This window comes from Acanthopagrus latus, chromosome 23 (genome assembly GCF_904848185.1).
Source record: "Acanthopagrus latus isolate v.2019 chromosome 23, fAcaLat1.1, whole genome shotgun sequence".
In the NCBI taxonomy this organism is placed as follows: domain Eukaryota; kingdom Metazoa; phylum Chordata; class Actinopteri; order Spariformes; family Sparidae; genus Acanthopagrus; species Acanthopagrus latus.
This window is the reverse complement of record NC_051061.1, coordinates 2,244,323-2,257,904: the sequence shown is the minus strand read 5'-3', so window position 1 is coordinate 2,257,904 and position 13,582 is coordinate 2,244,323. Positions and strand designations below refer to the sequence as shown.

Here is a 13,582-nt window from a genome sequence, read left to right as displayed (position 1 = left end):
GACTTTACACACAGATACATAGACATAATATACGTAGACGCCTCATAGCGTGCTAGAACGTAATGCCGTGTCGCCGCCATCTTGATTGGGTCTCCTCACTGTAGGCTAGCACCAGAGTCAATCGGAATCAATGGAGAGCGAGCAACTATGACTGTATTTTGTGCAGTTTATGGTTGCAATAACCGCCGCAGTGTTGTTACCAGATCATGGAGAGTTACCTTTCACAAGTAAGATTTTTTTTTTTTTGAATAATTTTTGTGACAGCGCCCTGTGTCATAACTAAATCTCTGCCGTTTTTTAACCGTGTGAAAATCCGGTAAAAATTCGGGAGGTTATGATTATTTTAGTTTCGGACACACCTTCCTCAGTAGAAATAAATGCAGGAGACCCATCCAAAATGGCGGCCGCGCTGATACGTTAGCTACAATATGCAGCGTCAGTCTATGAGGCGTCTACGTATATTACGTCTATGTGTACCACTTGATCGCAGCTCTTTGGTCCCGCCCACTGATGACGCCTGCCGTCGTCCGCTATCCATCCGAGGCGCAGCACATCTGAATTCCGTTGGTGTCAGCCGAAGAAAAACAAGCAGGATACACGTAATTTCATAGTTGGTGAGCGTTTTTGTTTAGTTTGCAGTGTGAATACTTATTTGTCACATTGTCATGGACACAGTTCTTCATTTTTAATTTGTTTGTGTCAGGAAAGCTATGATTCTTGAATTGTTTTGAGACCGGACTTCTGATGGCTAACAGTTAGCTCGCTAAGCTAACATAATTTAGCTCATGTGGTTGCTATCCAAAATGGATGGAAGTTACTCATAAACCATACTCAGGTTAAATTACACTAACTTTTAATTACATTCATCACGGAACGTTTTGACGGACGTTTGACGAGCGTCTATTAAGTTACGCACCCTGATAGACGACAGTAATGGTCGCTAACAAACAACTTACAGCTAACTCTTAGATTTATATATTTGTCTATAGCTTACTTATGTAGCTACTGTACTACAGTTCTCTTTGCTAAGTTAAATAATCAAAATCTCGTTGTTTTCACAACTGAATAAACAAACTGATCTTAAAGGACAACGCAGTTTATACTGTTTATGGCACACTTTGTTTATATGTGGCGGACCCTGCCACCTTTCTATCTTACTTTCCTCTGAGAACAGCTTGTTTATTCACTTTTAGAGAAAAATAAAATATGTTTGTATTGTTACCTCTAATATTGTTAATATTAAATTTTCTACTCAAACGACATGGTGTCCCTTTAACAGGACTGCACACCTGTAGTGGGAAAACACTGCTCCGGTGGTATTCTTAAAGAGACTGGTTTTGTTCACACCACCTGTGAGGCCCTGAATGCTATGTGGGACAATTAATCCTGGTTCCTATATGGACATGGGTAAAGGAGTCATTTTTGAAGGAGTTTATTAATTTTACTTTCTTCTTTTTACGTTACCACCCCTTTGTCTTACACTTGGCTTGGAGACACAGAAGTTAATCATGTCAGGAGTTGTGGTGTAAGGTTCAAGTGTTTGTGCAGGTTTAGGTTGTGTGCATGTATAAAAGTAAACCCAAAGAAGGCGTTTCAAGGTGATGGTTGAGATGTCCACTTGCGAGTGTTTGTATACAGAAAAGTCTCCTCTCTTTCTGGTCAGTCACATGTTTTTCAGGAATGACCATGACGGTACCTTAACATCAAAACTAAAAGTAGCTTTGAGTTGTTGTCGTTGTTGTTGTTGTCTTTTCAAATTTTCTTTTTTCTTATTACTCATTTTTGACCATCATTACTAATGCATTAACTTGTGCATAGCTAAGGTGCATTTCAGTGCCACAGCTTCCAAATGTCTCTGCTCTTTTGCCATTGTTTATTTTTGCCTTTTATTTGTCACTCTTGGATATGGCTTTGGGACTGGCATCCCATAATAGCTTCTTCACGTGTTATCAGGTTAGATGGGCCACACTGGACGCAAGGGCCGTGCTTCTCATGTGTGCCAAGCGAGGCTGGGTGCGCAGTCCTGCCTATTTCTGCTGCAACACCTGCACAGTTCTTGGCAGATGTAGACTTGAAAACGACCTGTACACAGTCATGGACATCATAGCAGATTTTCACTGCAGTTTTTTTAATGATATACGGAATATGTCACAGACATAAAGAGAATACACACAACAGGTGAAAGACAGTTTTTTCTCCTGTGTAATCTCTTTTTCCCTCCATCCCTCCCTCTCTTACCCCGTCCTGCTTTCTTGCTCTTTCAGTGGGGTAAATGAAAATCAAATCATCATATTTATTGATAATTATCAAAGCCAGACTCCATGTAAACAAACTGGGACAAGGGTCAGGGTTGGGACCAATGTGTTGATGAACTGTGCTGCAGCAGCAATGATGTCTGTTTGAACACAAACAGGCGAGTGAGCAGCAGCAGCTGCCAGTTTTATTGCTTCTATAATCAGCAGTTTTCAGCTGTGCTGACATGACTGCACCAGGGTTTCTAACAGTCAGTTAGCTGTATTTCTGATTTATGTTATTTCAATGGAAAAAAACACATTTAGCACATTTCGAAGTGAAGTTGCATAAAATAGTTTGGCTGATTCCCTTTTCATCATCCATTTATTTAATTTAGTATTGTTTTATCACCCTGGTGTATTTGATGATATCAGTTCTCAATGGATCTGGTTTAAGGTGTGAATAAGATCTCAGAGAATTCAGAGAAGCTTTCTAATCCTGTTGTGTGACGATTACCCATTAATCGTGACATGATATTCTCTTGATATTAACGATAATAGAAAGTGAGAAGTGCTTTGCCCTCTTCACAGGTGGCACGCTATTAGTAACTCTTATTTGGTAAACTTCTATTTCCATAAGTAAAATTAGCCTATCAATTAGAGGTGTGATTTGAATATGATTCAGCTGTCAATGATCAATTGCACAATGATTCTCCATGCACCTCAGTGTATGGCATCCTCAGAGATCTATGTGGCTGCACGTAGCTACTTTTTCATCATTTAAATTCCCCTTTTATCCACAAAGTCCTTCCAATTATCCCACTACAGCAGTCTACAAAATAAAAAGCTTTTCAATATCTGTACCTCAGTACATAAACATTACAATACCAAAACATTTATCCATCAGCAGTGCCTTTCACATTTGAAGTTATCTACAATGATATTGTTTTCACATAGCAGCTTTAAGATGAGGTGTTTATTGACTGCAGATGTTTGCTTCGATTGAAAATGGCTGGTGTGATTAGTAATTGTTGTGAGTCAGCGTGGGTCTCGTCCAGTTCGTGCTTCCCAGCAATTTCATAAGGTCAGACACGTGCCCATTCGCAGATGATCTCTACATAAGTAACGTTAATCTAGGTCAATTCAAAGCATGGGAGCAAAGTCGGGAAGTAACTATATTGTCCAACTGAGGCTGAAAAATCAACATTCGCCACAAACTGCAGACTCTCGATAATGCTCTGTCTCTTCATTGATGCAGAATCTACCATGTCTTCTCAGTGTAAAATTTCCACACCTCTATTATCCATACAGAATAGCAGAAGACATCTTTTTGATTCATCAGTGTATTTCCCTCTCCTCTCCCTCCAGGTCACAAGACAAAGATGGCATCAGGCAGTATGAGCAGTGAAGAGGAGCGGAGCCTTCGAGAGTGTGAGCAGTATGTCCAGAAGCACAACATCCAGCAGCTGCTGAAGGACTGCATCATCCAGCTGTGCATGGCTCGGCCAGACAGGCCCATGGCCTTCCTCAGGGACTACTTTGAAAGACTGGAAAAGGTGTGTGCTGACACATGTGATTGTAACAAGTTTCTCTGTGAAGTCAGTGTTAAGAGAAACTGTCTTAGAATTCAATGTCTTATTTGATTTAATGTTAGTTATTATGTTACAAAATATCAAACAATTTTCATGCAAGTTTCAGTTCAGTCAGAAATTAAAGGCAGTCAATAACTAGTCATTTTCATGCTGATGGGAAGTCAGGTGAGGTTTTGTTGTCCATAAAACATTTCTGGAGCATCACAGCAAAGCTATAGTGTCTTTTGGACTTTGAAACTTCACATGACTTTTCATCAGCATAGGTGTGAAGAGATAACGACAAAATTTTAATTTCATTGAATTCAGATTTTGAGAAGTCATGCAGTCTTTGAGCAGCTCAGATGTGGTTTTGTGCGCCTGTTGCCGAGCAGGAGGAGGCTCAGCAGATTGCTTCCCAGCAGAAGTCTCGCTCGCAGTCAGATTCCCGTGAGGAAGAAGTTTCTCCACCCATGAACCCTGTGGTGAGGGGTCGGAGCCGGAGAGGAGCCATCAGTGCTGAAGTCTACACTGAGGAAGATGCTGCTTCCTATGTCAGAAAGGTCGGTAGTGATAATTTGTTTACATTTTGCACGCCTTACTGCTGTTCTTCAAGCTGCACAAATCCATATTTTTATACCTAAAACTCAAGCTTTGTTTACAGCAGCAGCAGGCAGCTGCTTTTAGTGACAGTTTCAACTCAGCAGCAAACAGCAGACGTGTGCGGTTAGAAACTAGCTGGTGAACAAAGGGGAGCATTTAGCAGCTAAAAGATGATTCCTTACTCTTACTCATCCTCTTGTAGCGTCTGGCACACGAGGCGTTAGCAAGGGATCTCCACTTCATTCTGTCTGCTGCTGTACTGGGGTCTGTCTCCCACAGTTGCCCACAGTATCTTTTCCCCTGGGGTGCGCAGTGAAGCTGTTCAGGGAAGTAAATTAGGTGGCATGCACAAAACATGTCCAAGCCATCTCCATCGGTGCATCTGGATGGTTTCTTGCATGGTCATGGATTCTGCCCTGCTCCCAAGATCCTCATTTGAGACGGTGTATGGCCAAAAGGTCTTGAGGATACGCCTGAAGCGCTTGTTCTGGAACAAGCACAGGTGCACAGTGAAAAGACAATGCTTTTAAGGATCCTGGTCAAAGTGTGGATGCTGAGGCTGGTAGATCTCCAGATGGGTTTAAGCATGGCGAAAACATGATTAGCTTTGCTGGTCCTGGTCCTGGATATGTCCCATCACCCTGTAGTTTCTTGGCTCTAATGTAAACTTTGTTGTTCAGCGGCTGTCTCAGCTTCCTTCTCTGTCCTTTTCTCTGTACTGGGCTGCAATCCTCTCCCTTAGTCTAGGTGGCTTGGAGAGAGCAGGTTTTTCCTCTCCTCTGTGGCCCTCCATGTGACAGTAGATTGGTATTCAGATTTGATGCTCCTTCTGTATTCTATGGTCTTTTTTGCTCCTTCCTGATAGTTGTCATCTTGCCTACCTTGCTAAACGATCACTGCCATCGTTTCAGTCTTTGCTTCTCTGTTTTTGGCCATCTTGCTTTGGTGACTGTGAGGAGGGTTAGATTATGGCAGATTGAACCAGAGAGTCAGTTTTATGATGGATACAAAAACATAAAAAAATGACGACATAAGTTGCTCTGTATCTACTGTATGTGTTAGTAAGTGACTATGTCCAAACATGTCTTAACTTTATAAGATGATGATATGTCGGTTGTTCTGCTGCCCCCAAGGGACCAACAATTTTGCCAGTGTCGCTTTAGATAAACACATTAATTTACATGTTGAGGAAAAACTGGAAAACTTAAATGCCAGTGCAACAGTGAAATCACCTGGTATCAAGATCCGCTCAGAGGTGGACACTTCATTGCCTCCCATGGAGAGAGTCCCCACACTCCCTTAAAAATCATTCTGTTGTTGAGTTAGGCTAAATTTCATATTTGTGTTTAAAAAAACAAAAAAACAAAACACTGTCAATTTGTTCCATTGAGGTATGTGTTCATTTGCATATATAGCTGGGACATGAAATCCAATCAGAAGATGCACATTAATGTCCACATTACTGACGTAATATCAGTGAACTGACGTGTAAAGCGGTCACTTGTGATCAGATCACTAAGTTGGGTTGTTAAAGGATCATTATGTAGGTTTGCTGAAGAAATTCAAATTCAGAATTTTGAGTATTTACAATATTAATGAGGTAATAGAATAAACTCTATTTAGTTTTCCATAAGTGAATAAACAAGCTGATCTCAGAGGAAAGTAAGGTCCCAGAATACTGTTTGAAGCTAGAAAGGTGACGGGGTCCAACACATATAAACACAGTAAATGGTATAAATTGTGTTGTCCTTTAAGGTCAGTTTCCTTATTCAGTTCATTCAGTCATGAAAACAAGTTTTGTAGTTTTTTTTGGTGGAAAAAAAATCAGTCCATGAAGATCTCTTCTCTTCTCTTCTGAAATTCTTCCCCCAAAAGTACAAAGTGCATCGTTGTAATACAGGGCCTGAATTCCCTCTGTATGTTCACCACAGCACTACAGTATCTGCTTGTCTCATGCATCACTGTTGTGTAATAGCAGAAGAGGGTCACCAGAGGACACAAACCAGCCATTTGACTTCTTGATTCTTGCATATGTCTGTGTTAAAATTCACTGAAATGCACTAGAAGAATCTAAATAAACTTTTTTTCACCAAAGGTCATCCCAAAAGACTACAAGAGCATGGCTGCCCTGTCCAAAGCCATGGCTAAGAATGTACTGTTTGCCCACTTGGACGACAATGAGAGGAGGTAATGGCACCAATCATTTCAGTGTTTAACCATCTTTTTCAAAGCATTTTGTGCTAATCTGCTCATTTTCTCCCCTTCAGCGATATTTTTGATGCAATGTTTTCTGTCAACTACATTGCTGGAGAAACAGTCATCCAACAAGGTGAGTTTTAACACCATCTTACATGCAAATTGTTGTATTTTTCTTCCGTTTATTAATTCATGGGCTACCTGTTCCTCCTGCTCCTGTTCCAGGTGATGAGGGAGACAACTTCTATGTCATCGACCAGGGAGAGATGGATGTAAGAGCTGACTTATTTTCTTTTTACAGTTTCCAGTATTTGAAAAGTTGTATTTCTCTTTACTTCTTTAGCTAGATGAGCTTCAGTGATGGAAACATTAAGGATAACAATTGATACAAAAAAAATGTAATGCAGCTTTAATTTCCACAACAATTTTTTGTTACAGAATTCACATGTGTGATTTTCATTGTCATGTAACATAGAAGACACATGAATGAGGTAAATGGAGGAACAAATGTTTTCACTCAACTGGCAAGAAAACACTTGCTGATGCAGGACAGACTGATATCAGACTCCACGACCCAGATTTGTTGTAAAACATTTGTCCCTTGCACATCATTAGAAACCCAGTCCATCAGTATCTGCTGTCTGTCTCCCAGGTTTATGTGAACAATCAGTTTGTGACCAGCATTGGTGAGGGAGGCAGTTTTGGGGAGCTGGCTCTGATCTATGGGACCCCTCGTGCAGCTACAGTCCGGGCCAAGGATAACGTCAAGCTGTGGGGCATCGACAGAGAAAGCTACAGGAGAATACTGATGGTAAGTGCTGCAAAACTGACCAAACGATTAGGGGAAATAATGTTTTTGATTGTACATCCACATTATGATCAGATTCTCACATGACTATTATTGTTTTAAGGGAAGCACTCTGAGAAAGCGCAAGATGTATGAGGAGTTCCTCAGCAAGGTTTCCATTTTAGGTAATTGCTGAAGTTCACTGTTTGCAATCATTTTTACTGTAAAGCTGCCATGAACAGTATACTATATATCCAGAGGAGTGTTGACCAAGTGTTGCTCCTGAACAGAGTCTCTGGACAAGTGGGAGCGTCTGACAGTGGCTGATGCCTTGGAGACGGTGCAGTTTGAGGACGGCCAGAAAATAGTGGTGCAGGGAGAGCCTGGTGATGAGTTCTTCATCATCCTGGAGGTACATACAGACAGCAACAAACACTGGTCTACTCAAACTGGTTTCCATGGGACGTTAGTTTTGGTCATGGTACCACTATGGAACAAGACTGTCAGTTAAGTCCTTGAAGTAGGTCTACATAACAGTGAAACCTGCTGTACATTTCTGAAGGCTCCATGCAGAAGCTTTTTCAGCTAAACAGTTGTTTGAGGTTCAGTAAATCAACATATGGGGATGGTCCCTGTCTCTAGTGTCCTTGCTGTAGCACATGCATTTAAATAGATAAATAAATAAATAAATAAATAAATAAAAAGACTTATGATCAGCTTTGATCTTAAGTATGAACTACTTGTAAGTAGTTATTGATATCAATCAATATTATCTCACCTCTAAGCAAAGTCTAGACTTGATTTAGACTGTCAGTTGTATTTGTTGCTAAAATGAAACTACAAGGTTAAAACCTGCACTGCAGGACTTTTGAACATTTAGATGAACATCCATTACATTTAAGCCTTTATCAAATGAGTTCACACCATGCTGGTTAAGTCACTGTCTGTCTGTTGCTGTAGTATCCATTATTTCACCCATTTAGTGTGGTTTCTCCTTGTTTTTTCACCTCCGCCCCTTCGCCAATGTCATTTGCAACTTTTTATCAGACATGTTCTCAATTAGAAGTGGCTATTATAAGCAGGAGGGTTATGAGGAAATGCTGCTTTGTCATAGTCTTCAACCAGTTAAAATGCAACATGAGTTGACATTATAGTCAGCCCTTGTACTTGTAATCTGTAACAACTAAATGCTGCTTCTTTTCTTCTGACTCAGTCATTCTTTCATTAACATAACAACAGTTACACTGGATTTTTCTGGAGAGGTATAATCCATCATCCATAATCCATCTGCATCGTGATCTAGATTTTCTGAGAACCGCTGTTGATTTCTATGATGTGTAGTTTAAGATTGGTCTGTTGTGTTGTCAGGGGACAGCAGTGGTGCTCCAAAGGCGGTCAGTGGACGAGGAGTTTGTGGAGGTCGGCAGACTCGGAACGTCAGATTACTTTGGTAAGTCAGAAAAACACAATGCTCTGGCAGACATCTACAGCACAGACACATTTTCATTGGGATCAGGTAGTTGCTGACATTGTCTTGCTGAAATGACTGTTGACAGGACTCCATTACACTGGTTGTCTTTCCTATGTCCCTCAGGTGAGATCGCCCTGCTGATGAACCGGCCCCGTGCTGCCACTGTTGTTGCATGCGGACCCCTTAAGTGTGTCAAACTGGACCGGCTGCGGTTTGAGCGACTCCTGGGCCCCTGCTCTGACATCCTGAAGAGAAACATTGAGCAGTACAACAGCTTCGTTTCCCTCTCTGTCTGAGCTTGTCAGCAGCTAGCAGACTCTACTGCAGGGTTCACCAGCGCTTTATTTTCTTACTTCTGCTTTCTCTTTCACATATATTAACACACTGACCTGACCCAAACAAGATCAGTTTCATACCTTTGTTATTCCTCTTTTTTATTCTCTTATTTATTTTATTTTTCATTATGTACTCAGATGGTTTGGGTTGTGTGAAGGAGAGACTTTTATGAGTGTTTCTTCATCACCAAATAGCAGTTTAGCTGCCGAAATAAAAAAAGTGGTGTATGCATAATCCACTGTGCATTCACACTGTTATCATTGTGAGTTCAGAAGTATATAAGTAAGTATATACTGATCACCAAATGTCATCAAAATTACAATATTTGTATAAAATACACATGATATTACGTGATGGGGACAAATTATCAGGCACAATTTCATTCAATGTGTGAATGAAATAGTCGAGTCAAATTAAAACAGGAATGATGTGAAGAGAAGCAACAAGCAATCTGAATTGCAAGCTCATTTGTTACATTTTTCAGTCTTAAGTCACATGTTGACTGTGTGAATGCTCAGTTGTTACAGAGATGCTGTGACAGAAGGTTCCATGCTGACTGAGGAAGCTTTAAGTTTGTGACGCGGTACGCCAAAAGATTTGTCTCTGTTTGTTGCTGCTCTTTTCTCTTTGTTGAGATGTTTTTAGCCATGCTAGCAACAGGTTTCCAGGAATGACAGTGTTGCTCAGATAGTCCACCACTATGGTCCGGACTGAAATATTTACCACAAATTTGCCATACAGTCTGGTCATCCACCTTCTCCTGGGGATGGAGAGTCACGGTTCATTATTGTCGTTCTTCAATTCAGGGTTGCTTAACAAAAAAAACATGATTTGGGAAAGAAGCTGCTTTGTAGTCTGGTAGCAGGGTGAACCGACTGTGGCTGGGGTGGGTGTTCTAGTATTCTTTGGGCTCTCTGCAGACATCTTGCTTAACCGATATCACTGATGCTCTGTAGATGGGCACCAGATTCTGGGTGATACTCTCCTCAACTCTTCTTCTGGTGCCACAGTTTGTCTAAAACTTTGACCAAATCAATGAGCAAATACCCGCTTAACTTATGACATTCCCAGTAGCCTCAGCTGTACTTGTTGGTAATTAACAAATGTTAGTATGCTAACGTGCTTAACTAAGATGGTAGCCATCTGCTGATCATAAGCATATTATAGTCACTGTGACTGTATCAGGATGCTGGTTTTAGCATTTAGTTCAAAGCACTGCTTTGCCCAAGTACAACCTCAGCTAGCGTGTCTGGGGTTTTTTCTTTTTTTTTTTTTCTTTTTTTCTTGTTTTTTTTTTTTTAAACCTTTCTTAAAGGATTGCTTTGACACTGATACAAGTGGTTTCCCTGTATCTTGTTACACAGTTTGACAACAGTACCAGCTAGTTATTACCACTTAACTGATGGAAGTGTAAATAATGATAAGTACATATTCAGTAACATTTTCTCTTAGTATTCACTTTGGTCTTTAAATATCAATATATTTCTAGGTGAAATGCCCCTTATAATTAGCTGTGTTTGTTAAAGGATACACAAAATGTCCAGGTAGTCCTTTAACTTAGCTGACGTGATCTTCTGTCCTATTCACAGTACTGCTACAGATCTATAGATTGAGAGGAAATTACTATATTTTTGCACATTTTGTGATATACAACACTATATAATCAAAGCGCAAATGTTTATATGTTGTTACGAGACGTTTTAGTGTATGCCTGATCTTGTCATATAAAGCGAGCACAGGCCAGTACTAACAAAACAAAAAAGAAATCTCTTGTTACCTGTTGGAAGAGCCAAATATGATGCTGGGATTTTACATATATTTTAAAGTCTTAAAAAGGAACACATTTTTTTTTTTTCTGAAGGTTTGTATTAGTGTTGGACACAAACAATGTGATGTTTTTCTTTCTTTTACTTAATTAGCCAGTGAAAGGGACATCAGAAGTGCTGCAAACACGTTGTTGATGTAACTTTCAGACACATTTTTAAGAAAATCAGCCCACTTGCAAATATGTCACATCAAAACTGTTCACAGTGGCAGAGACATGGATTCGCAATAGCAGGCTCCAAATATGTTATTTTGTGACCCAGATATATCATCACATTAAAATGAAACATACTGTAGACCAAGCAGGACTGGCAGCAAACATCAGCAGCTTGCAGAACTCTGTGAAGGTTCCCAGGGGTCTCTGGGACCACAATGCAGCACTGACTGGCTCACTGACAGTTTGGTCAGATCAATTAAGATGTACTGATTTCGCTAAAATACCAAGCTAACAAACTAACCAAGTAAAGCAGTAGTGGTTTTTGTAAAAGTAGTCCGTTGATAAATCCCTTGTACACTGTAAATCAGTCTGTCTTTGCAATAAGCGATCAAGGTCACTTATCCCAAATCAAGTTTGTCACATTGCCTTTATAAGTTTGTGTTCTTTGTTATATGATAGAGTGATTTGTCCGTTTGCCCCATATACTCAGGTTGAAAACTTCTGAAAATTGACCTTGTTCCGAAATAAGTGCAAAAAATGTCATTTCATATCAAATCAAACAACAGGCTTCTCAAAAACATCTAGAATAGCACTCAAAGCTGTATGGTTGGGAGACAGATTTAGAAAGAATTGTCAGGATATCTTTGCAGCAGAGGTCGAGAGATCCTGACTCTTAAATCTCAAGTATCCATGCTCCAAAATCCTTGGATCCTAGTTTTCCCATGATGGTGTCCCATAGTAATGTCCTCTAGGTGTCTAGTGAACACCCAGAAGCCAGTGTCTTCAGTTTATACAGCAGGCTTTTTGTTAAACATTTGTCATCTCCAAGCCCAAGATAGCTGCAATAGCCCTGATCATTACTGTGGTTTTTTTTTTCACAGATTTTAGTACCACAGAATACTTTGTACAACTTGTTGTCTTAGGCTGAATGATGAGGAAACCCCTATTAATGTGTAAAATTGGTGGAGTTCCTCATCAATGAATCATCAGTTTGTAATCAAGACATTATGTCCATTATGTCAGATAAATGAACATGATTAAATTGGCACTTTTTGTACTAATATCAAAATAGATTTTTTTCAGATACTTCACTGTCACAAACAGCTAAACATTTTGTACAGTATCTGTATTGATAAGAGCCGGAGTGTATAAACGTTAAATGGTGTCTGAACAGATACAGCCACACGTATATTCTTCAACTTTTCTTCAATCAGAAACCTTCAGATCGGTAAAGAAGACGATGAGGATTGAATGTGAGCTTTGAGTATTGAATCCCAAATGAAGATGCACATTGTGGTTGGAATCAAAAAGGTATTGAGGTTTGATAGCCAGCTCCATCTGTCAGTAAACACATGATCAGATGGTAAGGTTACAGTCCCTGCCTTATACTCTTTGCTAATGCTTGTCATTTTTGCCGTTTCGTGTCTCCTCCTCTCTCACATCTACTCTCACTGTATTTTGCTGCATTCATCCTATGCAGTCATGTTGGAAGACCTGCCAATTAGTTTTGGCCTTAACATTTATCTTCGTTTATTTTCTAAACATGTAAATCATTGCAGTGTGATTTGTTTGATGTTTTTATTCTGAACACACATAATCACAAATCGTCATGGACCTGCTGTGTTTTTCAAAGATGTCTTAATTCACTAGTGTTTGCACCGTTTTGTCATATACAGTATGGTGTCATTTGGACTTGGTACTGCATTTTTCTTGTTTATCAACTGTATCTTACGACTTTTACAGTTGTTCAGACTTACTAGATGGTCGAAAGCTAAATCAGCAAGCGATAGTCTGAATATTTAGAGCTGAACTCAGAAACCTGTGTCGTTGTTGATTTTCTGCCTTAGTGTTCCAGCTCACTGTGCTCCACTCAGTCAGTGCAGAAGCCTGCCGTGAGTCTCTCCAGAGGACCATTCTTTTTGTGCCTTTCCTCAGATTGTGAGTGATTGGGTTTTAATGTTGGTGTGTTTTGGATTTCTCTGTAGGACCTCCTTACAGCAGTTCAAGCAATAAAGAAATCAGTGTTTTCATCGTGTGTCTTCCAAAGTTGCTTTTAATAATTAATAACTTTTTGGAATGCACAAAATCAGACTGATAAATTATTGACCAGTTATTGAGAAACGCATATTATCGGCTATGTATCACAACCTGTGAGGCAAAGTGCTTACTTACATAGACGTAACAGGCCCAGCACTGTGATACAGTAGGCGAACATATGTGCCTTGAAAATTGGCAAAGATCTGCCAAGAAAACAGAAAACAGGAGAATAAGTCTACATGTTTTAATATCACAAGAGCTATGGAACATTTAATTATCCATTTTTGGCCTTTTATTACCCTCAGGTGTGATTATACTACAGGCTAAGAACTTAGAATCTAAACTAACTGAATCATCTGTTATTCTATTGGA

General features: G+C 39.9%; 1 protein-coding gene across 1 annotated transcript; it reads left to right on the top strand.

The window, feature by feature from the left end:
- The first annotated feature begins 464 nt into the window (after nt 1-464).
- Nucleotides 465-13,204, top strand: prkar1aa (protein kinase, cAMP-dependent, regulatory, type I, alpha (tissue specific extinguisher 1) a). The gene is made up of 11 exons (XM_037089248.1): nt 465-614; nt 3,600-3,787; nt 4,195-4,362; nt 6,498-6,589; nt 6,670-6,731; nt 6,824-6,870; nt 7,251-7,409; nt 7,510-7,570; nt 7,676-7,797; nt 8,754-8,835; nt 8,980-13,204. The coding sequence occupies exons 2-11, from the start codon at nt 3,614-3,616 to the stop codon at nt 9,150-9,152; spliced, it is 1,140 nt and encodes a 379-aa protein (XP_036945143.1). The 5' UTR covers nt 465-614; nt 3,600-3,613; the 3' UTR covers nt 9,153-13,204.
- The last annotated feature ends 378 nt before the right edge of the window (nt 13,205-13,582 follow it).